Raw genomic sequence first — 25506 nt, 5'->3', positions numbered from 1 at the left:
AAGCAGAGTTTATGATTCCAGGGAAGTGGCAAGCTGACTTCCAGCGATATAAAATATTGCAGGGGAACTCCAGAAAATTCAAGGGAGAGCTCTTTCATACAGACCCAGTCACAGCAACTGGACAGGTTAGTACCTTACCTTATCGCAGTGAGAAGCAAAAGAGGAAGTGAACTCCGTGGAGTGACCGTTTGTTCCCTTGGGAGGCGGGAGGACGTCACTCCCCAGAGGGGCCTATCGGCAGCTCTGACATAAAATGAATACCAGTGAATACCTGAACTGTGGCAGGCATATCCCAAAAGTATTGTTGGTGGTCGTCTTCGAATTGAAAGGGAACCCTATATTCTGTGTACCCTATATTCATCATGAACCAATTAAATCATTATTTCACCAGAAAATATAATAAGTAATATTTATTAAAAGTTAAACAACCCAGATCCTCAAAAAAGTGCCATGGAATTGTCCACAAATGAAAAAGATTTTGGTTGATCTGCACATCTGACTGATGGTGACTCAAACAACGCAGCGCTCCCTATCAACAACTGGGGCATTGGTTGAGTTCACAGACAGAGAAACAGTTCTAGGTGTTTATTCAAGTGTTCTGAATGGTGGCGGATCCAAAAAATAAAAAAAACTTTTAAAGAAGGGGACTTTGAATAAACATTTACGCGATCAATACTGTCATTTGGGACAGTATTGAAAACAAGATTGGGTTAGAGTCTTCTCTATAAACAGTAGATCTTTCTATCCAGGCAATATAACACATGAAATCTATAACATTGACCACATATGTCACTATAAGCAGATTGTCTTTAAAACTGGCATTCTTGAGGTAGCACACCCTGAGCAGGGCAAGCATTATTTCCAGTGGGGTACATTTGTTAGTAGGCTGGGTCAGAAATGTGGTATTTCCTGTTAGGATTCTAAATCACAGCATCCGACAGCATTTATATTTTCATATATGGCTAGGAAATATTTAACTTGGTTAAAAGATATCAAAGTTTATATGTCTCTTTAAAATGTTTCAGATCCCCTAGCACTTTCATTGTTGCCTCTTTATTATGAAACCAGCCCCCGTAAAACAGGAAATGAGAGGAAGGGGGAACCTCAAAGGACAGTTATACTTGTCAGCAGTTTTTCTGAGTGTAAAATTCTAAGGTCAGTTATACTTACTGGCAGTTTCTCACTGTTTATTTACTGAGGACAGTTATATTGTTGGCAGTTTGCCAGTGCTGAGTTCTGAGGGATAAACAGAAAAGGTGATGATAACTTAAAATATTTCATTAATTTGGTGGGGACAGTGACACACTAGACTATCATTACACTGGTACAGTACATGCTTTTCTTTCAGTGGGTGACTTGTTAAGATATCGCTTTTAAAATATGCCAGCAAATACTATGCATTGAGATCAAACTTGGTTCAGGAATCAGTTGTATCATGATCCAAAATAAGAAAAAGCATTGTGTGAAGTAGGCAATATTTAATTAGAAGCAAAAAGAAATTAACTTAAAAAATGTAGAAGACTTTTTATGAATGCTGGCATTTCTGAATGTTTACAATATGAGGTCCGTTTTAAGTTTTTAGCTGGAAGTACATTATAGGGTAATGCATTTTTGCAAATGTATTTTCCATTTTATCAAATCAAATAAATATGCTGATGTTGACGGTAGGCCTACTCAGTTTTGCAGAGTAACAGTTCTTTAATTTCTCAGTTATCTTCATCAAAAATCAAGTAGTAGAGATATAATAAAATAGGTTTGTCATTATTGTTGCTAAAATAATTGTCAGGATAGCACACTGTTCCACCTGCTTGCTGGATTTTGTAATTGCACATCTTTTGACAGTTGTCGACATACTATATCACTTTTATAACATATTGTATTTGCCTATCAAATAATGTCCAAAAACACTACAGATTCCTATAGTGGATACTGTAGTGTGTTGTATGAAAGTGCAGTGTTTTGGAATGGTAGGGTTTACTTATGGTTGCATTTCAAACGCATTAACAGAAAAGGTGATTATTTAAAAATATTCAGTTAACAAGGATCTAGGTGTGTTACAAAATAAAAATAAAAAAGGGAAAACAAACTGTTAATGTTACAAATCTAACAAAAGTGTATTTAAATCCCTGAAATTAACAAAAATGTGTTTTTTTTGTTTGTTTTTTTTTAATTTATGAAAATGTGTGCAAACACCACACTGTTTAATGGATCTGGGCTTTTCTCTTTACTCAGTATTGAGAACAGTTGCAGTTTCTGGCAGTTTGTAAGAGTTTTGAAAACTGAGGGCTTTTACATTTCTCTACCAATTTCTGAAGCCTGTTAAAATCTTGGCAGGTTTTTCCATTGCAGAATTTATAAATTTGTTGAGAGCAGCTTGTTTTTTTAAATTCTACCACTGTCAGTTTATGACAGGTATTCTTTACATGGTCAATAGTTATTCTGGTAGCATTAAAGGAAACCCCATTTATCCTGTCAAGATTTTGAATGATGCATTTACTGAACTAACCATTGCCTTTAATGTATTTATTGTCTCGGAAATAAAGGTGTTATACGTCAAAACAGATTTTATATACAGCATATCAACATACAAAAACAAAAATGATGTTGCAGGTTTGTAATAAAAACACAAGCTCACCTGCCAGCAGAAAACTAAACTATTTGAACAGTGCAGTATACTCAAATATGTATTCTAGTTTTCTCACTCAGCCATCACTAGTATGGATTATATTTAATTACTGCCAGTGGCTGTACTTTAATATTTCCAATGAAATCAAACCTTGTGAAATCTTTGACATTCAATGCAATGCGAAATGTTACACCAAGCTGCCTGTAGCTTGTGGAAGTACTTATGGAAGTCATTAAATATGATGCGTTGTATACTGTTAATACGACCATACAGTAACTCATCAGCTGTTTTACATAATGGTTCGCCAGATGCTGATCATGCAAAAGAAGAAAAAAAAAAATCTGAAACTTACAGACTCACACACATAAAAATGATTAACATCTTCACTGGAGTGTTTGATGGTTCCCACATGGTACATAATTTAACCAAGTTAATCTGTGCATTTGAGGGCTGTCCTTTTCAGAGCCAAATTGATTAAGGAACCATCTTATATCATGTGCCTGGGCATTATGATATATTACACTGCAGCAGTCAAGATGGCTGCACAGAGCTACAATCAACAGATCCCACAGCAGCAGACCGAATTTATGTCACAATAAATTATACATTTGTGTTAATTTTCCTATAAACTCTACACACTTGATGATTGAGTTTCACCTTGCACATAAATTTTCCTCTGAATCGTTTAGAATCCCATCTCTGTGAATTATAGGAATGGATCCAGGAATGTTCAATATGGGAATATGGTTTGGGTTTGTAAACAGCTTGAACTTTGGAAATATACAGAAAACTAATGAATGTATTGCTACAGTTTGCTACAGTATACTGTGTGGTACTGTATGCTGAAAAACAGACCGTAACATTGTGATATTATACTATACTAAATACCAATATGTATCTGATTGTAAAACATACCCGTCTGTACAGATTTGGATGTAACAGTTTCAGGAATCGGAGTATTTGGCCTCTGACCAATGTTAAAATTGCTGTACAGGATATGGGGGAATTTTCTGTCAATATTCTGTACCCAAAAATGCTTCAGAAACCTCAGAGAACTTACGTATTCATGACGTACATCACGTTTCCTATTAAATTATAATGTTTCTTTTATAAAAAGACATGGTGTTCTTGCAATGAGAATAGTGTACAATTATAGACATATATTGCCATGTTTTTGGTTTTTTTTTTTGAGAATTTCAGTGCTGAAAAGAAATGTATTAATTTAATACAGTCCTTTTCGTAATTTGATTTTAAAAAAGACATCGCTGGTAGTTTTGTTTTTCTTTCCTTTGACAGTATCTTGTTTTAGTCATGTTTAACAAATGCAAATTTAGACTAGGAAGCTTTTAGTCTGATTTGCACTGCTGTCTTAACATTTTGCATTTTCCAATTTGAATTGCATTACAGTTTAAGAGTTATACTTTTACATGCTCCTGCTATAATCAGCAGTGGTTTAAAAAGCTGTCATCATTGTCATCACTCACATACACACCTTGTTAATCACTGATAGCTCAATTTGTCAAGGTCAAGTTTAGCAGCAGTAATGCATTTCAGTACGTGCCAACAAAAAGAAATGAAGTCATATATCAGTTTAATATGCACTGCTTGGTGTTGCCTAACAAGGCCGGGAGGAGGGGGGGAGGGGGGGGGAGGGGGGCGGTTTTAAAACGTCCACATAACTAAACTGAAACCCAAGTCTCTGTAGTACATAGACAATACATTATTGAGACACTGAAATACAATTTCAAATGTTAGGGGTAACAACTTACATGGGACGCAGATTTTTAAAAATGTTTGACTTTTTGAAACTCTCTCATTTTTTGTGTAAGCTTAGATTTCCTGCTTTGGACACCACTCTATTTGTTAGCTACCCACTTTGGTGATTTGCTAAGTGTCACTGGCTGAAAAACTAAATGCAGTAAGTTTTTGTTTAAAATAAGCAAAAAAATAGAACTTTAACATAAAGTTTCCACTACTTTATTAGGTATGTCAGCTTAACTACAGTTCTATTCTGTGGCATTTCAAGAATACAGAAAGGTGATCCACAGAGGGACAGATATCATCCACATTTTTATATGATAACATTGAAAAGATGTCTTTGATCTGCTGAAGGTTATTCTTGCAGAGTTTCTTTGCTTAGACAAGAAAAAAAAAACCCTGATGACTTGCATTATAATACAGGTAGTAAAAAGATGTGTGCTCATAGTGAGCGACAACATGTATATATGTCAGTGTTTGACTTATGTAATGTTTCCTGTCTCAGGTTGAACTAAGCTATTCTATTAAATTGAGCTTTTGAGAAGCATTTCAAGAAATCACAGATTTACATTAGGTTAGCTGAATTTGCTATTTATTTACTACTGATGAATAAAATAGCAGCAATGCAACAACAAACTGCCAGTTTTGAGCTTGGTGTCATGAGGTACTATAATATATGTAGTGCTTTTACTAAGTAGTGTAAACTTGCATTCCATGGTGATGAATGCATTGTAGGTTGCACAATGTTATTTGGGGCTGAACAGCTTTTAGTTTAAAAACACTACAATCGTCTGTAAAACAAAAGTCAGAGTTATATGGTTGACAGGTTTTGGGAAGAGTTCACTGAAGCAGCTGGGTTTTACATGTATACAGTACTAATTCCATGCGTGACCAGAAATCAATTTCAGATGATATGATGGTTGAGAAACGAGTAAACAAACTGTCTTCCAAACTCAAAACAGAGGTGTGGTCTCCTCAGAACTTGCTAAGCACCCCTCTCACATGCTCATAATACTGTATGTTATTCTTCCTTACTGTTGTTCAAAAATGTGAACATGTGTATTGATTAATTCCAATCTTATGAGCCTCAATACTGTAGAAGGATTGCCCTGGCCGAATAATGTATTCCCATATCCAGGCCAAGCATCTGGCAACACTTTACCTTTTATTCACTCTCAAAGCTAAAAGAGGGTAGCACAATCTACATTGTATTATGGGTTCACTGACTGCTCCTGCCAACTGATATGTATCCAATGCAATGGCAGCATATTGACTTTGGATTTTATCCCCGGTTTTATTTATGTTCCTCGTGGTTTAAGTACCAATTATTAAAATACACTCCAGGGAAAGTTGATTTTAGGATATAGTTCAACAAATTAAGATTAAATATGACCAAAAAGTAGCAAATTAAGAACATTATTCAATAAGAACAAAAATATTTCAAGTGAAAAGCCACTGTTGTTTTTGGATTAATTCCCCAATGTACTTTGAGATATTTATGCGCATTATTAAAGGTAATCCAAGCCAGATTTATGTTAAGGTGTAATAAAATCAAATACCAGATAATGAGTACGCTAAACAAAAGTTTTCAAGCTGAAGGCTTTTATTTTATAGCCCATTGCCTGATTAGCATCACTTGCTTGACAACATGTAAATATGCACATGGTACAACACTTTTGATACTGTCTGCTGCTGCTGCTGCTGCAAAAAAAAAACAGTGTTGTATACACAAGCAGCACTACGAAGCCAAACCCAGAAAATAATGAATATATTTTCTAATGGCATGTTGCCTTTGTGCTTCATCCATAAGGATGCTACAATTCATTTTGCATGTCGTTGATTATAGAATTTGTCATATTTTCAACACGTAGTATGATTTCTAGTAATGTATTTCCTGTTGTCAAGTATATACACAATGTTAAACATTAAACATTATAACTGCAATGTGTAAGCTTATACGTTCTATATCCTGTCATGCTATGTTAACTGTACTGCTGATAACAAATGTATAGGAATTTTAGTAAATAATCTGTTAACAGCAACTTCTTTCTAACCCCTGTGAAATTAAAAGGTTAGATCTCTATGCATGTCCTTTTCATTTTATTAAGCATGTTTTGCAATCCATGAAAAAGGGTTTCTAGTCAAAATAAAATAGTCAATAACATTCAATATATATATTTAAAATAACAAAGCGCAGGATTTTTCTAGAACACAAGGCTGTTAAGTTTACAAACCAAAATGAACAAGGGTTCAAAACTGAAAACATCATGAAATGCAGTTATTTTTGCAACTGGTTATTAAAACAACAGAAATACATTTGAATTATTCAAGAACTTAATGCTTTTTATGCTTTAATTAACTCCAAGGTGTTTAATACAAGCATGTTGAACTGAAACAGAAGGCAATGTTAACTGGATAACAACAGGTCTGTTCAATTGACTACAATAATAAAGGAATCAAGGCTAACATAATAATAAAGAATTGTGGTTTTTATCCTTTAAGTCATTATTACCCAGTCTTCTATCATCAAACCTTGCCAAAAAACTGTCCTTTCGTTCCACAGTGTTTTCTTACAAGTGTGTTACTCCACTTTCCTAAATCTCTTAAGCTAAAATTCCATTTAGTTAAATATTGCACTGTAAGGCTAAACGAGCACAGACACTGTTGAGCTATTGTGTACCAGATTAATTCTCCTCTAGCCACAGTTCCAATTCTGTGCGTATTTGCCCATTCAATAAATATCCAACATTGTTCTTCAGGGTATCATTGTAAGGAGAAATCAGATATATGTTTAACCATAAATTTCACTTATTGTCCTGCAAAGCCAGTTGCCAGTTTGTAGACAGTGCAGTAAAATAATCTATTCTTCGTGCAAAAGAATAATAAAAAAAGCCAAAAAAAAAAGAACAACTAAAATCAACTAAACTTCTTAGTCAACATTAGAACAAAAACGCTCAATAGTGCAATTTCTTCTTCGCTGCTTCAAGAATGCCATTCTCAATGTTTCGTCCATTTGATTCTGCATAAATTATTGCATTTAGTGACGAATTTGTTTTGCGTTGTTTTTGCCAGAGACTGATTCACTCTTTCCCTTTCCTGGGTTGCGAAGTTTCTGATCCCAGCGCTGGAAAAAAAGAAAATTCAACTTTTTTTTAAATTATATTCTTAATACAACTAGGGCAACACATTCATATGTGTTTTAACATATTTGTAAATTACTGGTTATATCTTTAATAGGAAATGGTTTGGGGTTTCCTCCACTTTTGAAGAGTAAACTTTACAGTGGAACAAAAGTTTAGTAAATGTGTCCCTTTCACTTTAAACTATAACAGAGAAACTGTGGATTTAAAGAAGCAATGTAAAAGGTTTTCTGTATTATGTATTATGTATAGAATATTCATGTTTTTTTACCTTCACTTTTTTACCAAGACGGTCCTTCCACTTCTCAGCAATAGAACCTTCAACCAAGAGTAACCTGAAAAAAAAAAAATCAAGTAACAGTTTTAGGCGCTGATCAATGAATTATTTAATCTTGAACGTGTAGACTCAGGTTCCTGATAAATAGAGACTGAAGCAAAACAAACTGTAAGCAACTTCTGATTGCTTCTGGATTTGTACCTGGACTGTTCCTCACTCTCGTAACCCATGATAATATACTCCTCATTGGCATTTAGTGGCGGGCACAAGCAGCCTGAGCTGGAGTAGAGTGTCACTATGTCTCGGGGAATATTCACAAGGGAGGACTTGAGGATCTCCTTCACCTCAACCACTGCACTCACATCATGGCACCTGCTTCTCACTTCCTTCACTTTTGCTCGAATGACTGTAAAAAAGAAATAGAAACCTGTTAAACTATCACACTGATAACAGCAGGTCTATATGCCAGCATAGTAAAACGTGGCAACAGCGTAGACTGAGAAAATGATGGGTAAATATTTATGGGCATGCAAACATGTCAACAATTACTTGTACCTGATAATAAATGGAATTAAATAAACAAAGCAGGAAAATACAGTATCATAAAAATATTCTGCTGGCATATTTTTTTTATGACAGCTAATTTAATTATACAGAACGCATAAAGGCAAAATGGGAAAAGCCAAATTGTCTTGGATTCCTGGATCCCAAACACACATCTCTAGTTTGATCATATAACATGCTTGTATCAGATACAATCTCAACTCACCATAATTATAATTGTTCCTTATGTACGTCTTTTGATTGGGTTTAATCGGTTTGCACTTGCAGCGTTCTAAGAAATGAAATGGAAACAGACATTCAGAACAGGTGACATCAATCCCCCAAAAGATTAAAAAACACAAATCATGGCTATTTCTTTAAATTAAGATTAACATCTGCTTCATTAAAATAACTGACTTAAATATATTAAAAGGAAGTCAAGGGGTGATCTTATTGTTGGGTACTCATTAAAACAAAAACAGCCCTAGTGACAGTAAAACTGTGATATAAAATGTCTAAATAACTCAAAAAGCAAACAGTAAATGAAATGGAATGTCAATTGAAATGTATAAAAGCAATAGACTTGTCATTATATATACATGATAAAAAATGGTTGCTGTACATTAAAATGAACTTGTGTTACATATAACATTATGTGCACACAGCATTTACAACTGTGATAAGCTAACACCACTAAAATACTCTAAGTGTTTTGTAGCTAGTTCTGTAGCAGTTTGTGTTTTATTTTACAAAAAATGGTGCAAACTCTAATGCAATGGTAAATGGTTTGTGACTATGGCTGAAAGATTGCAAACAAAATGTGTGTTAACCTCAACACATTCTGTGTTCATTTATATATTTGATTTTGCTGGCACATTTATTTTTATTGGTACACTATAACAAAGCTCATTACTTTTTTTTTTTAATCTTTATCTGAATTTAAATTCAACACAGGAATATATACATACACAAAGTCTCTCTCTATATATCATTTTATAGATTTATGGTCAGTTCTTATATATGTCACTTTCATAACAATAGCATAAACCTAAACACTGTAAAGCACTGTTTATTGTGTAAGGAGGTTAAAAAAGAAAAATAATTACCAGTGTTGGTGCCTCTGCAGTTACCATTGTGAGAGTCCATTGGGAAATCTGGCATTGCTTCTTAAATCCGGACAGGTGTGATTTAAAACAGCATAAGGTTAGTACAGTACTTTTCCAAGTGATTGCCACCAGGATTACCTTATACTGTCCAAAATGATATCTGTTTTGTTCAATTGTTTCTGTAATTATAAGTTGTAGTGGTAAACTAACAACTGGTATTTTCATATTTTTGAATGTGCACATCACTGACAGTATACTTCATATATATTTTCATTTTAGTAACTCTACAGTCTTATTTTAGAAGAATACTATAGTTGCTGACTATCTTGCGACCTGTCTTAATAAAGTTTACCCTTTTAAATGGTTACTGTATTTGGAGTCTAAACCATTTTTCATTTGCCTTAATTGTGGCAGGTATTGGGAACATATTGTTATAATTAAATATACACACCTTATAACAACCGAATTACTGCATTCAACATTACATTTGCCCACAATATCATGGTTGATCAGACACCTGTCTGGTTGCTTTTAAATAATGTCTACTTTTTTATTGTCAAGGAGGTCGGTAGCGGCAGTATACAGGCAATAATATTCACTAAAACAGTGCATCTATCTTAACTTACCTGGTCCTTCTGCCGTGACTATTGCCTCCGGTGAGATGCATACCCCTCGATCATAAACGGGTAGATCCTCGCAAGCGAGACTCTCCGGCCAGGTGTGATTGTATCTCTTCATGACAGGTTCGCAGCCACTTTTGGCCCTTTCGCAGACCGACTTGCAAGGTTTTATTGGATCATGCTGGAAATCTATGGTGCAGATCGGTGCATACATGGCGCATAGAAAGAAAAGCAGATCCTGACTGCATTTTATCCCCAGCAAGCCCTCGAACTGCTCGATGGCGAGGATGGCATTAGCCTGGGTGCTATGGTGTAGATGGTTCGGCATTTTTGTCATGTTCCAAGGCATTGACCTGCACATAGGGATCCTGATCGATTCACATGCAGCTCCATGAGCTCTGGGCATTCCAACCAGACACATAACGACGAGTAAGGAGACAATCACTTCATTGGAATACATTGTCTTTAAATGTCCCCACAACCTGGTACTATAAAAAAAGAAAGAAAAAAAAAGAAAACTAAATAATAATAATAATAATAATAATAATCAGCAGATCGATTTAATAGGTTAATAATACTGGTTGATTAGTATATACCTGTTAAATAATTCTGAAGCGCGAATCCGAAAACTATATTTTAGGCTAAGATCAGTGTTAAATATTATATATATAGCCTATATATTCTCTTTAAAACTATAAACGATTTTGTATCCGAATTTAAGGAAGACAAAATTATTAAGGTTTCATTCGGGAACAACAACAAAAAAAAATTCAAATCCTAAAATCACTAAGTTTTAACCAAAGGTCCATGCTTATCATATTCGTTCCTGGTTTTGCAGCTGTAGTTTGTGGAGCTGTAGAGTTGGTGGCAGCAGGAGCAGTGGTTGTTAAATGACTTCTCTTTCTCAGATATAGGTCTTTTTTTATTCGGCAAATCCCTTCTCCTAACAGGACAGACCCCCCTCCTCCTTATTTCCAGAGCCTTAATGCTGATATGGGCCAGAGGATGCACTCCATTTCCTCCCTTCCAAGTGTGCTGTTAACAACATAATGACATCATATTCCGAAGCAGCGTTTCTTTAGTAACCCTTAAAGATGAGATGCATCCTCAAATGCTAATAAATTGTCAGATTCAAAGATACTGCTTTTATTTTGTGTTCCACAATATATCTTCTTAAAATGTTACAATGAAGAGATTTAAAAAATAAAAAAAAAAAAGAACAACTACTTTTTTTTAAATGGAAGTTTTATTTTAAATAAGTTCTGCTTTAAATACTTCAGCCGCGCTACGACTATAATTAACATATGATACCTCTTTCACGGCAATGTCGGTGCGTTTAATATGCGTGTTAATGCTTTTTTAAAAGAAAACTGCGTTCATTAGGTATATACCCCTCCCCCACGACTGTATGAAAAAGAGCAATATACTGACAACAGCACCCCCTTTTCTGATTCAAGGCGTAAAGAAGAAATTCAAAAGCAGGTTCTTGCGAGGTAATATTCTTGTAGGATCTGCAAACCTTCCCGACTTTGATGATATTTTAAAGGTTTTAATTGAAACAACTTAAAATAATTTCTATAACTTGAAATTTGATGCGTGCAAAATTGATGCCACATAAAAATAAAAATAAACCAGCAATCCATAAAACGTCATCTTTTAGTGTGCTTAACTGTCTACCAGAACTAGATGCTCAAGTGATTTGTACTAGCGCTCACACAAAAAAGACTTGATTAAAGTCGGATTGCAGCGCAAGCATGCCCACCTTTCCCCATTACCTTAGACACATTCTACATTTTAAAGATCTGACAACACACTTTCTTCAAACTACAATACTACTCACTTTATTTCACACAGTTGCATGTTTTTGGAGAGCAAATTCTCCTAATGAACCAAATGAAGTGAAGAGGAGCTACCATTCTATTTCCCGCCCTTGTGAGCAACTAAGTGTTAGGGGAGATAAAAACTGTTTTCTGAACAACATAGAGCACCAACTACAATCCAAATGAAACTGCCTACAGTTCTGCATTAACAAGAAGTGTCATTTGGGGAAAGAACAAAAAAACAAACAAACAAACATTATTTATTGTTGCTAAATTGCTTTCAGATAAATACACTGCTGTGGTGGAATGCAAAGTATATACTGTAGTAGGAGGTCATTTCCTTCCAACTGTAGTTGGGTCCACAAGCCAAGTATAGAAAAGAGCAGGTGGAACCAACAGCTTTAAGAGGTTATATTCAGTCTTTTCTACATAGCTGTACCATATAGAATAACCACCAGGCAGCTTTATTTTAAAACATATATGCACAAGTACATAACAGCAAGTAATTCATGTATAATACATCTATCAATTAATTGCCCCACAGGCATTATGTAATAGGAATGACATCTCTGATAGAAATGGATGTGTGGAAACCAATAGAGGAGTATTTATAAAGTGTGTACTGTTTACTTTCTTAATTATATGTTTCTACCTAATATCAAGCCAGTATCTCATCGTGTCTGGTCTCCGTCATCTAGAAACTGTTGCCACATTCTGAAATAGAAATGTAACCGTATGGGTATTTATCTCTCAAAGACCCGAAACCTGAATAAGATATATCAAAGAGTCTGTGACGCAGTCATGGCCTGCCCCCGAGGGCATAAAAGTACTGCTCTCACAGATCTTCACGTCATCTTTCCTTCAAGCCTGCTGTATTCATGGACGCAGCGACCTTGTAGGTTAATGGTTACATTTCTATTTCAGACAACCAGGCTTATGATAATAACCTAACATTCCCTTTCAAGTACAAAATGTAACCATTACCATATGGGTGAGTGTACCAAAGCAAGATTGCAGAATGACAAGGCTAAGCCGAGAGGCTGCCTTGTGCATTACCATAGTAACCCCAGTAACAAGTAGCTAGGGCTAAAAAATTGAGGCATCTCGTCCACTGTGGGACGAAATGTATGCCCCGGTGTAATAGGGGCATCCAACAGCGGTGCTTTGTCCCTGTCAAGCACGCATGCCTGGGAAAGCCAAAGCTGCCTACGTGCAGCTATCAACACAGCCAGGTTCCTCCCTATAGCCTGCCCATTGAGCCTTGATGCACTCGAGCATGTTCTTATTAACCAGGCGCAGCTCATCCAACTGTTCTGGACAGGGCCTGTGACTGTCAGAAAGGGACCTCAGCAAATGGGACTGGTAGGCAACCAGAATGCTATTACAATTGCCTAGCCATGCGAATGCACTGGCTACATAGGCACGCTTAAGGATCACCTCCGAGACCCGGCAGTGCTTGTTGGGGCAGGTAGCGTCCTTGGACAGCAGGGCTAAATTAGGTGCCTGTACCAAGGTAACAATTGAAGCCTCCACCAGCAGAAAATGGGCCAGGCCCAGCTTCTCTGCATCATGCACCCTATATAGGGTGTCTATCGACCGGGGAACAGCAGGAGCTGTAGCCACATGACCCCAGGACAACTGGATTTCAAAAAAGAAAATCCTCAGTAGGTCCCAGAGTGGCTCATCTGGTTAAAGCGCTGCAGTTGGGAGCACAGGATGAGTCATAGAGTCTGGACTGTGCAAAGAGGCCGAACTTTGCTGGGGACTCCGAAGGGGGCATCACATTGCCTCTGATGCTCCCAGGGAGGGGGATGGGAAACCGGCAGGGATTCCTTCTCATCGTTCAGTGAACCCTACTGGCCAGACACTGAGCACATTCACAGTGGATAAAAAGCAGGGCTGATCTCTGTTCTCCGGGATCAGTAGCCCGCACACCTCTGCTCTGGATTGCTGAGTGTAAAAGCGATTCTGGCTTTAGGCTTGTGAGATCGGAGGACACTCACACCCCCTCAGAATGTCTGTGATGTGTGGGGACTTGCTGCAGTGAGGAGAAAAAACATAATTGGACAGTCCAAACTAATAATTGGTCAATCTAAATTAAAAAAAAAAAAAAAAATTGGAATAAAGGTAGCCTCGTCCTCAAAAATCTTGAAAGGAAAAGGTCTGTCTTGAAAGGAAACAGGCATGGAGGTCTGCAAGTATTTTATGCCCTCGGGGGTGGACCATTGATATATCTTATTCAAGTTTTGGGTCTTTAAGAGGTAAATACCCATATGGTAATGGTTACATTTCATACTTGAAAGGGAACCAAATAACATTAGCCCCAGGTCAAAGTGAAGGGCTGAGTTAGATTACATTTTTGCCCAATGTATTGTTGTATTTGTGTGAGATACTACACATTAACTTTGCAGTTAAAAGCCTTAGGAAGAAATGACGATTCAAAATAATGCAGCAGCATACATTACTTTTTAACCACTGCAGCTTTTAATAATTGTGCTTTGGTCACTTCACAGGGATAAGGTATTAAGATTTGTTTTAGATCAAAGGACTTGCAGATTATCCATGCCATTTCCATTACAAGTCATTTACTTCTACTTGCATAATCTTATTGTAACAAAATAATAAAACTGGAACTACTAAAGGTTAGCAACTGACCCAGTTTTTCACATTAGGGCTTTACTTTGTTAAAACACTTTTTTTCAGTTAAAAAAAAAAAAGTGTGTAGAAATCTGTGTCACATGCCATTTCCACTGCAAGACAGACATTTTTGTTTGCCACTCATGTAAAAATAAGATCTGCAAAGAGGCTACTGTACTTAGTACAACATAGTAACATACAGCATTTACAACCAGGTAAGAGTACACTTCTTTTTGTGTAATTATGCAGGATTTAGGTTGTGCTACTAATTACAGTTTAAAGTAATTATGGTCTCTAATACTGTATTATGACAAAATGATCAGACTTCAGAACTGGTGTGTAGTTACAATATTCTATTGATTGAAAATAATAACAGTCACATTTACTTTTTCCTCAGGTAGAGAAAAGCTTTAAAAAAATAATTTAAAAAATAAATGATAAAGCATTTTTCAAACCTATTTACAGCAAATATGTCTCCAGTGCCATGTTCACAAAAATGTAGAATCAGGAGTTTTCCTTAAGTTCGGCATGTATAGCTCACCTTCGAACCGTGAGCACCGTCGCTGCCTTTATTATAAATGCTTTCCTGTTAAAAAAAAAAATATAGGCCTACTGATGGTATACATTTGCGTCTTATACAACAATAACAAAGTCCGCATTTTTGTATTGGGCCGCATGCGTACCTGTGAACCCGTCTAAAAGGCTTTGTCTGACATGCCTGGCACTTGCAGCATCTGCAACCTCCAACACTGGTGCTTCACGTTCAGCATTTGCTTCCCTCAAATTATTCCTCTGTAAGTTCAACATCCATTACGACGAGCTATGTTGTGTAACCTTCTGAGGAGTGTATTGTAGTGTTACGCCACAGACATCCAAACATCGGAATCACATTTTGAGGATTCCAAATTCTCGCTCAATTACAGTATGAGCACATTTAAAGGTACGATTAAACCTTTGGCAGCGGTCTCAGTAGCCACCGCTTCAGTGGACAACTGCTGTACCCTAACACCAGCCTCTCAGACTGTTATACCGCTGAAACGCAGCTGCCACCTGTGAATTAGTGATGATAAACAAGTCATGAGTGGAGCAACGATAGTTTGCATACACATTTGTGATTTAGTTGTTGGCATCACAGATCACACACTACTTGCACTTTGACAGGATAGGTCCTCTTCCGATTTTACGTAGAAGTGCCCATTCTGTGTTGGTGTGTGTGCTTTAGCGCTACAGGCAAACTGTGTGCTCTCCGCCTGTCTCCTTCCAGGTCAGCCTGAAGCAGTTGGCAGATGTCAGTGTTTGTTTGTCTGTAAAGGCAAAATCGCTGCATACATTGTGTGCGACAGGCTTATTATTATTATTATTATTATTATTATTATTATTTATTTCTTAGCAGATGCCCTTATCCAGGACGACTTACAAAAAAATCACAGTACAAAGTATCACATTAATCCAGTGTGCACTTCATATTTCTTTTATTTCTCTTTCTGTCTCTCTTCTTTTCCTGCTTCTCTGGTAGTTTCACTGGTATTTATAGTCGACCATGTAATTTGCGCAGTTTAGACCTGGTTTTCACATGTTTACTGAAATGCAAAGGTTAACGCTGTTGATGGTTTGCTAAATCGCTACATTTGTATTTAAATGAAGGACACTACCCAAGTTCAGCCCATGTCAAGCGCTGATGCTAACTTATCGAGTGGGCACAAAAACATGTGTTGCTAAATCACATAGGTGGGCAGTCTGTTTGCCCACAGGTGCGCCTGATTCTGGTGCTCTAACTGTGTTTTGCGATTGCCTTTTGGGGTTTATGAACTTTGCTAAATAGGGCCCTATGTGTTTCTTTCACTCATTCATAAGGCTGTTTGATGTAATTGTTTCAACAATATTCTCACTAGCTCTGAAATCTCGGGATGCTCTTTGCTCCAGGTGTTTCTGGTGTTACGATACATGACAAATCATCCAGACGATCTTATTGGTGCACTAGGTCTGTGCCACAGTTCCTTTTTTTACAATAATTGACCTATTCCAATAATATTTTTAGAAGACATAGACATGCTGCTGCTAATTAAAGTACATGACACTTAATATTGCACCAGATAATGAATGCGCTTTGTGAGTGAGTATTTGGAAAGACAGCCTACATGTTTCTGATCAGCTTTTACAATAATCATCAGACCTCTATGAAAAATGAACTATTGGTAGCGAGTTTAAATATGACATGTATAAACTAATATACAAAGACACACAAAATAAATAAATACATTAAATCACTAAGGAAAAATAAATCAGGAAGCTTCACAGGATATAACCTAATGTTTATTTTATGTTATGGAAGACACACAGGAGTTTCAAAAATTTAAAACATATAAAAAAAAGTAGTTAAGGGATAGCAATTTATCAACATTCGATAAATATGTAATAATGTTTATCATACCATACAGAAGGGTACAATGGTGATGTTAATGTCAACAAGGCTCCATGAAAGTTAGTTAAAAAAATTATACTATGCTTTGTACAAACATGTTCTGTTGCTAGGAATATTTTGTAGTTAACTACAATTCTGCCCAACAATGAACAAAATGAGATTTTATATACTGTCATAATTTGGCAAATATTTCAAAAGAAAAAAGAAAAAAAGCCAATCCACAAAAAAATGCACATTATAACCCACACAGATGAAAGCTAGAACCACCATCTAAAATATATCAATATTTATCATTTAGGCAAAGCTATCAATAAACAAGCAACATATTTTACATGACTGAAGATACTTAAAATCCAACCAAGAAATCAGTTTAATTAAAGTAGTGTTTTCTAACACAGGTCCTTTTCAGAAATGGTTGTAGTAGTGCCACTAATCCTTATCAACCAAGCTTATAGATTACTATAATCATTATAGGAAACAACTGGCCATTAATACAACTTTATGAAAAAGTGATCTGATTTCACAAAATCCTTTAAGACTACAATGTAAAACAACCCCACAGTTATGTTATTACCAAAGCAAGGATTATTCTGGTCATGCCTTGGCTCCAGTTCAATGATGATATTTATGCTGAAGATGTGACACTTTGCTTGTAGACTGCATGGTATGCATTCCTCAGCAGGACATAGGGGAAGCAAGACTCCAACAAGTCCATTGTAAGGAAAGGAGACTCTTGCACAATCTGTAAAAAAAATAAAATTGCCAAGAACCTGTCAAAACCACTGACTGCGCACAAAGTACCATTTTAAATCTCTTTTCTCAAATGACTAATCTATTCCATGCAGCTTCAATGTTTTCAGAGAGCACCATACAGCACCACACTAAAAATGCCTGTTTGATAAGAATTAAAAAGGTAAAGTTAACAAACAGTGCACTGCATGCTCTTTCAATGACGTAGTATTTGTCCTACTACAAAGCTAGTGCAAACATCAATAGATTCAAAGACAAGCTTAAATGTTTGCTGATGAGCTTGACTGCAATGAAGTAATTGTACTTATTTGGCACAATAAACTCAAAATTCGTAGCATTACCATGAAATTAGTTCCCAGTTAATTTCCAATTTGAAAATAGACAGAGAGAGAGAGAGAGAGAGAGAGAGAGAGAGAGAGAGAGAGAGAGAGAGAGATGTCTAGGCAACTGAGTGAGGTCACTGTCAAGTGAAATGATGACTTTAGCGGAAAATGTCTTGCTATTGTCCTTATGTCAAGTGGTGTTTCCAGTGCTTCGTGACTTATGGCAGCATGGATGTTTGCGGAAAACCCTTTGTTGACTCTGCTCTAGCACTATCCCCTAGGTTATGAGTAAAGCTTCAATTTAACTAACGACTCACCATATCGAGCAGCAAATAAACAGATTCCCTGTTCCGTGTCGTTGTCTTATCTGTCTCCTGTCCGATTTTCAGCAAGCTGGAAGATGCAAGCTTTTGAAGAAATAAATATTAAATCAATCAGCGCACAAAAATACTTTTATAAACATGTTACACACAATAACTAAATCTGCCAGTTTTAGTTACAAGGCCAAATTCAGCAATTTCTGCAGAACGAATGGATTCTCTGTGACTTGGCTTTACAGACAGTGACTTAACTGGAATGTCACCTTAATGCTATTTTAGTCGGCATTGTTTATACATTGGGGAAATTCCTACTGAAACGGTGCCCCGTGGAGATTACAAAAAGTGTAGTTGGTGATTTCCTGATAAAAGCAGCATTACTGGGCTTAACAACGCCTGTGCTAATGGGTTTTTACCAAGAAATATTAAGGGCTATAATAAAAGATTTCAACTAGCAACCATAAACCAGTGTTGCTGGCAAATGCTTCAATTGTTCCACTTGAAAATAGGGCACACATGTCTTAAACAGTGCAGAAAAACTTTAATCTGTTCCAGGAAAAAAAAAAATTGAAGTTACTAAGAATTATTTAGAAGAATATGTAGCTTTTATGGAACATTAGATAATAAATATTGGGGAAAATAATAATAAATAATAATACATGTTTCAAGAGTATGTTGTGAAGTAGAAGCTGTAAGATTTTCAAAATGGTTCATCCATGAAAACACGTCAATGCAAGTGCAACTTTTGTCAAAATGGTGTATCAGACACCTTTACTAATTTCAATACAACAATATGTGGATCATGAGTAAATTAATTATTTTTACAGAAACAAATGTCAGAACATTTGAGTTCCTATTACAATTTATCCTAGCATAATTCACGATAACATCACCAGGATTTAAATTATAAATTAATGTGCAATGTTGTCTGTTGTTTTTTTTATGCTTGTTTAGCATTCACAGCAAAGAGAATACATACTAATGTTGCGGATTAGTGTGGGCAGTAACAGAAAACTTGAAAAAGTCACAAATGCTGTTTACAAACGATTGGGTTTGAAGGTACTGCAATTCATGATGCAAGTTACTTTTGGTTTTTAAAACAAAACGGGTTTGAAAACTTGATTTTGAGAATTATACTTACAGCTAGAAACTCTTTGAGGCGGTCCTCAATGCTGCCTTTATGGATGGTAAACAATGCAGCAGCTATCTGGTTTATTGCCTTTGCCAAGCAGTGAATGTTGTTGCAGTGCCCTAAAATCAAACCAAAATGGGATTTGTAATTACATGATATAACTCCTCAAGAGCAGGCTTTAAAATAAATTACTTATGTCAACTACAATGCACCGTACATGGTATGTGAAAATAAAAGCAATTAATAAATAGTAACAAATGTTATACTTGCTTTGTCTTCTACAATTCTTAATTTACCTTCAATAGCAGGGCTGTATTGTGACATCACATTGCTGGCCAGGGTTGGCATTGAAACTGCCACAAAAACCATCAAGAGACAGGCTATTTTGTATTCTTCTTCTGGACTGATATTCTCTGAAAATAATAAGAAATACATTTTAAAACTCTTTAGATTTTTTAAATACTTTTTCAGGTTTATTGGTAATGTACCTGTAACATACAATATACATTTTAATAACAGTAAGCATTTTACAAGGTAACAGAGCCAAAACAAACTAAATGCAATATTTCAAAGTAATTAACTGTAAATTATATTAACAGTACAACATTTGGAAACAATTCAGGAGGCATGTTTGGGTCAGTTGAGGTTTAATAACAGGGAGTATTTTGATACCAAACAAGGGATTTATGTTAAACTGCAGAGGCATATAACAAAAATCTTCAACAGACCAGAGACGGGCCTGAAATCCCACAGGCTCCAAAAAGCTCTGTGAGTGTTAGCAGTGTTGTTATTGCATGTGCTTTAGAGCCCAGCAACAGGAGACTCAAACTGAAGATACTTTTGTGGTTGCATTTGCTGCACAGCAACTCCAAAATTACCCTTCTGTTGCGTAAAAAAGCAAAACTGTCAGCTAAGTGTATATATGAAAATCTATTTACAGCAAAGTAGCAAATATAATTTATATTGAGGTTTTAAAGTCGTTTATTACAATTATTTCTAATACATCACTGAATTGAACTACAGTAGGTCTCCTTTCTCAAACAAACATTCTCCATGCCTTAGCATGAAGCCTTCTTTCAAGCTCCGCTTTCTGAGATATCTTGTTATAATGCACAGCTGAAAACTTGACGTTCATAGTATGTTTCTATAAAATGTAGTTATGTGGTTCTGAAGAAACAGACTTTTTAGCCCAACTAGACAAGATCTTGCACATATGGCAAAACTTCCTGGCTTCTTATGTAGTCAAGTCTACTGTACACTTATGAAAACAAGCCAGGCCAGAAAGGTAGGCATGGATACAAAAGTCAATTTTGAGGTATTGTTGTATCATTTATTTTGGAATGTTGTTATATTTTAAGCACCTTAAAAACAAAACAAGTCAGGGATTGAATCTTCTACTGCCAAGTGACTTACCAGACTTCTGGGAAGATAATGCCACAACTAAGGCTGGGTCAATCTCACAGGGCAAGCCTGCAGCTGATGAAAGCTCATAGACGTTCATTGCCACCTGATGACAAACCCACAACAATAATAAATGTCTGTGGCTGTGTATGTTTAATACAGCAATATTTCACATTTCTGTCATGCATGTCAGCTCTACGCAAAGGTGCAGAGAGCAAAACATTAGGGTCATAATTACATGTTGTTGTCAATTCTTAGATGACATGCTGTTTATCAGTTCCACCTTATTAGAGAAATATGCTGGGTCTAAAGACAGCTTTACAAGCAGGTGTGCCATAGATTTTTAATAATCTGTACAAATAAGGGGCTCCCAAGTGGTGCATCCGGTAAAGGCGCTCTGCGTGGAGTGCAGGATGCGCTCTATAGCCTGGACGTTGCCGGTTCGAGTCCAGGCTATTCCACAGCCAACCGTGGACGGGAGCTCCCAGGAGGCGGCACACAATTGGCCGAGCACCGTCCGGGGGTGGGGTGGAGGGGGGGAGGGGGGAGGGGGGAGGGGGGAGGGGGGGAGGGGGGAGGGGGGGAGGGGGGGGGAGGGGGGGAGGGGGGGAGGGGGGGGGGGGGGGGGGGTAGTGGGCTACGTTTAGGTCGGCCAGGGTGTCCTCGGCTCACCGCGCACCAGTGACAGCAGTAGTCTGGCCAGGCGCCTGCGGGCTTGCCTGTAAGCTGCCCAAGAGCTGCGTTGTGCTCCGACGCTGTAGCTCTTGGGTGGCTGCATGGTGAGTCCGCAGTGTGAAAAAAAGCGGTCGGCTGACGGCACACACTTCGGAGGACAGCATGTGTTCGTCTTCGCCCTCCCGAGTCAGCGCAGGGGTGGCAGCGGTGAGCTGAGCCTAAAAATAATTGGCCATTCCAAATTGGGAGAAATAATAAAAAAAATAATTGGGAACGACTAAATAAAAAAATTAAAAAAAAACCTGTACAAATTGACAAGTTTGTGTCTACACTCGCTGGTAAATTAGGACTCCCACCTTTTGCCACAGTGACAAATGTGGAATATGTCCTGCGCGTACATAGTTTATTTTCTAGAGAAATTATAACACAAAACACTGACAGTTGAATATATAATTACCTTCATATCCGTTTCCCTTGGTATGTGGTCCTTAAAGTCCTGAATTGAGCTTACAAGGAAGGGAATGTGACAGGACAACACCTGAAGAAGCATACATAATGTGGAGAGAGTGCAGGACATAATTTATAATTATTCAAATTGACTTACATAGACTTTTCATAAGGTTTCCATGAAGTCATATAGTGCAAATAAGGTCATTTTGAGTACTTGAATCACTCAGTGCTCCAGGGGGGCACAGATGATGGCACTAAATATGGCCAAACAGATAGACAATTCAAAATAAAAATAAAATGATCTTACGTCTCGAAGGGCTTCCTGGGCTAGTGAGCGGAATGAGAGAATTACACCAATAATGGTCATCCTTTTCAGTACACTGTCAACTGCTAAAATATAAAGGAGAAAAACAAAAATGTTTTTAGGCTTGAATTTAAAACAAACAATAAGGGGACCAACTCACAAAGCACTGAAACGGATGCATGATTATCAAACAAAATAAAATGTTCTATACCAACAAATAGTAATCCTTCACAGGGATATAGACTGAACAGTGTAGGTGCTATATAATTTATACTGTACCTTAAAATTTAAGACACATTTTCTAATCTGAACCTAAACAACTACAAATGTGAACACACTGATCTATATAATTTATAATACATGATTATATCACAGAACACTGGAGTTCAACACAATTTAAGTGCAATAACAGTTTATTGGTAAAGAGTAATGTATTGAGTTGAATTGGATATTTTATTGCCAGTGTTTGAGATGTTGACGAGTACCCACATGATAATTTCTTGAACAGTGCTGCCATCTGGTCTGGTTTGTCAAAGCTGGTCCTCATTTGTGTAAGCACTTCAACATTATCCACCACAAGTTTCTAAAGGGAAGCAATGTCAGACACATGTTCAATATGGTAATAAGAATCTTTTCAAGTTGGCAAACAGGAGAATGAACTTATGAATACCAGATGTCCTTGCTATCCAATTTTCTTGAAGACACGGAGATCCATGTAATAGTTCCCGATAGGTTTCTTGGCTCAGTGTATGTAGTTGAACAATTATAAATTATTTTCAAAATATCAAAATACTTCTAGAATTAAAACTATCCCCCCCCCATTAACCAACACATCTTACGATGTTAGGGAGTCAATTTGGGGTATTCAGATATCTCTTTATTCTTTAGCGTTCAAAGGATGTCACCGTCATTCTTTGTTTTAATATAAATTACAAAAATGAATAGTAAGTGTTAAAACACCAAAATGACTAAAAGATAAAGCTGAAAAGACACACAGACAACCAACTAACAAAACAGTAAGACAAATTTTCTTAAACTAGGTTAAAACAACTCGGTTGATCAGTGAACTTTACCTATGCAACTTCCATTGGCACTGTGGGAAACACCTCATTAACAAACAATGAAAAGTACAACTTTAATAGGGTTAGCATGGTTTCCAAAATGTCATTATTTTTTTTACTGGCTCTGTCTTGTCTTTTCATTGCCAATACAAAAAGTTTCAGGTTTGGACGGAGAAGCTAATACTCATTTACACTGCTATGTTGCCCAGTCTTGCCCTTCATATCTGATATTAACCAACAATACTGAAATGCTGAAATGGAAGCATAACCTTACCTTGAGTTCAGCCACCTGAGAAGAAATGTGCCACATCAGGCTTTCACTGAGGAACTTCATACCATAGGGACCCAGCAGCTCAGAAAGAGCCCTCATCTCTGTGAGAGAAAAATACAGCTAATGTAACACCCAGGTCTCTTAATGTAAGACTAATTAAAGCAACTAACACAATATGAAACACAATATACAAATACAAACATGAACTGTATAACAAGAATGTGCAGACAACATTTTTTGTACTTTTTATATGAATTGAGGATAACCAAATCCACCTTAATTCTTTCACAAATCATATATAATTTGGAAGGCTGTTCTAATGCTCTTTTGGTCTCACGTATTCAGCATATTGGTATAGATACAGTAGGATACAGAATTATGACCCCCACATGCAGTAGTCAAATAAGTGGCCAGTTCATAAAAGGACACTTAACAGCCCCTGTGCAAAGATAGAAATAGTAAATAACAACCAATACAAGAAACAAAGGTCCAAACAGCAAATCTATCTACAGTAAGTGATAGTTGATTAAACATCTGAATACATTTTATCCAGTTTGTGGAATTTGTATTATTATTATTGATTGATGACCCTTCATATAAAATGTGTGGATTAGTTTCTAGAGATTATCTGCTCATAAGGTGACTAACAGGCGGTGTTATTAATTCTGTAACCTACTGCATTTATAGTTCTCTTACCTGAAATGTCTGAATATTCCTCTGCATTAAAAGTTAGCTCATTTTCTGTAGGCAGATTCACAAAGGCCTTCATTGCTGGGAAGTATGCAATGTGTCCATTGCTCACTTGTCTCAGTAAAGTTTCCAGATACCTGTATAATATAATATTATATATATATATAAAAAAGATATTTTCTTAACATCATAAACATACATGGTGTATTTTTGTATTTTCCACAGGGCCTCCAAATCATGGAAAATCCTGTTGCCAACAAGCGACACTTTTTGAAGTACAGATGTCTGACAAATTAACATATCTTTCTGCTCCAATGCTCAAAAAGATAAAAACCCACAAACCTAACATTGCTTGGCCTTGCATCCAGCCAATCACCCCTCTACAACACCTGCTTCTCAAATTACTTCACAATCAACCAATTTAGAAACATACTTTAAATACAAAACAATGACAGAACATGCAAACAAATCAAATGTGACATTAAAAATCTCTTTGGGGCATACATTTGTAAACCCACTTAATCTCGAAGGGTGCACTAATTAGCTCTGTCTTGTTAACTGAAATCCTCGGCTGACGCTTTGGAATTTAATTAACAAGACAGGAGGTCTAACTAACGCATCCTCCTCGCAACAGGGGGTTTACCTGTCTGTGTAACAAAGGGAGGCATCAGTGTACTACAATTAGTATTCATCAAACAGACCAAATACATTCTGTTTGTGAATTGACCAACTAATTAAGCAGTGTAAACAAGTGCTTTGTCTGGGTTTATGGGTTTTATTTTGGTTGATTGATTTGTTTATTTAGGCTTATATTCTTATTTCACACATCTTAATTAACAGTAGCATTTTATCATTGTAACTGCCATGATCCAAGTGAAAATAGACTTCTTTATTCATTTGATGTCATCATAAATGTGACATCACAAATCATAAGGTTACAGTTAATACATTTTCACTGATTTAAAATTCTAATATATACTTGTTAGCTACAATACAAATGTAGTGACATGGACCCACACCTCCTTCAAACCTCCTTTAAATTGGAATTTGCATTTACATTTAAATTAGTAATGCAGGAGTAACTATGCATTTCACAAACAACTATGCATTTCACAAAAAAAAAAAAATTGTAAAGTTAAACATTAGAAATAAATTTAACATAGCTAATGTTTCTGATAGAAAT

The 25506-nt window shown here is 36.5% G+C and overlaps 2 protein-coding genes across 9 annotated transcripts in view; both read right to left on the bottom strand.

Annotated features, from left to right (window-relative positions):
• Window positions 1–5967: 5967 nt before the first annotated feature.
• On the bottom strand, window positions 5968–11140 carry LOC117403865 (secreted frizzled-related protein 3-like). Of its 3 annotated transcripts, none has more exons than XM_034006337.3 (7): window positions 10667–11140; window positions 10077–10558; window positions 9451–9507; window positions 8571–8636; window positions 8003–8207; window positions 7796–7859; window positions 5968–7508 (listed from the first exon to the last, which is right to left on the bottom strand). In XM_034006337.3, the coding sequence occupies exons 2-7, from the start codon at window positions 10528–10530 to the stop codon at window positions 7422–7424; spliced, it is 933 nt and encodes a 310-aa protein (XP_033862228.1). In that variant the 5' UTR covers window positions 10531–10558; window positions 10667–11140; the 3' UTR covers window positions 5968–7421. The 3 variants fall into 3 exon arrangements, with proteins under 3 accessions (XP_033862228.1, XP_033862221.1, XP_034780075.1); XM_034006330.3 differs by having other exon boundaries at window positions 5969–7508; window positions 9451–9510; window positions 10667–11130; XM_034924184.2 differs by lacking the exon at window positions 10667–11140 and having other exon boundaries at window positions 5969–7508; window positions 9451–9510; window positions 10077–10649.
• A 5682-nt stretch (window positions 11141–16822) lies between these two features.
• The window catches only part of LOC117409662 (nck-associated protein 1), a 47219-nt gene continuing 38535 nt past the window's right edge, over window positions 16823–25506 (bottom strand). For 5 of the 6 annotated variants that reach the window (XM_059032220.1, XM_059032223.1, XM_059032222.1 and 2 more), the window contains 10 exons: window positions 24330–24460; window positions 23637–23734; window positions 22791–22884; window positions 22305–22387; window positions 22005–22085; window positions 20885–20978; window positions 19768–19884; window positions 19481–19590; window positions 18340–18429; window positions 16823–17691 (listed from right to left, as the gene is read on the bottom strand). In XM_059032220.1, coding sequence (XP_058888203.1) covers window positions 17575–17691; window positions 18340–18429; window positions 19481–19590; window positions 19768–19884; window positions 20885–20978; window positions 22005–22085; window positions 22305–22387; window positions 22791–22884; window positions 23637–23734; window positions 24330–24460 — 1015 coding nt within the window. In that variant the 3' untranslated portion in view covers window positions 16823–17574. The remainder of the gene's footprint in view (window positions 17692–18339; window positions 18430–19480; window positions 19591–19767; window positions 19885–20884; window positions 20979–22004; window positions 22086–22304; window positions 22388–22790; window positions 22885–23636; window positions 23735–24329; window positions 24461–25506) is intronic. The other variant, XM_059032221.1, reaches the window with a different exon arrangement.

Source organism: Acipenser ruthenus, chromosome 10 (assembly GCF_902713425.1).
Source record: "Acipenser ruthenus chromosome 10, fAciRut3.2 maternal haplotype, whole genome shotgun sequence".
Taxonomy (NCBI): Eukaryota; Metazoa; Chordata; class Actinopteri; order Acipenseriformes; family Acipenseridae; genus Acipenser; species Acipenser ruthenus.
This window is presented reverse-complemented; position numbering and strand designations above follow the sequence as displayed.

Coding starts and splice junctions, on each gene's coding strand:
- LOC117403865 (XM_034006330.3), bottom strand. CDS start 10,530: ATGTATTCCAATGAAGTGATTGTCTCCTTACTCGTCGTTATGTGTCTG. Junction 8,637..9,450: donor CTGCAGAGGCACCAACACTG/GTAATTATTTTT, acceptor TTCATTTCTTAG/AACGCTGCAAGTGCAAACCG. Junction 8,208..8,570: donor AAGGAACAATTATAATTATG/GTGAGTTGAGAT, acceptor TCTTTTTTACAG/TCATTCGAGCAAAAGTGAAG.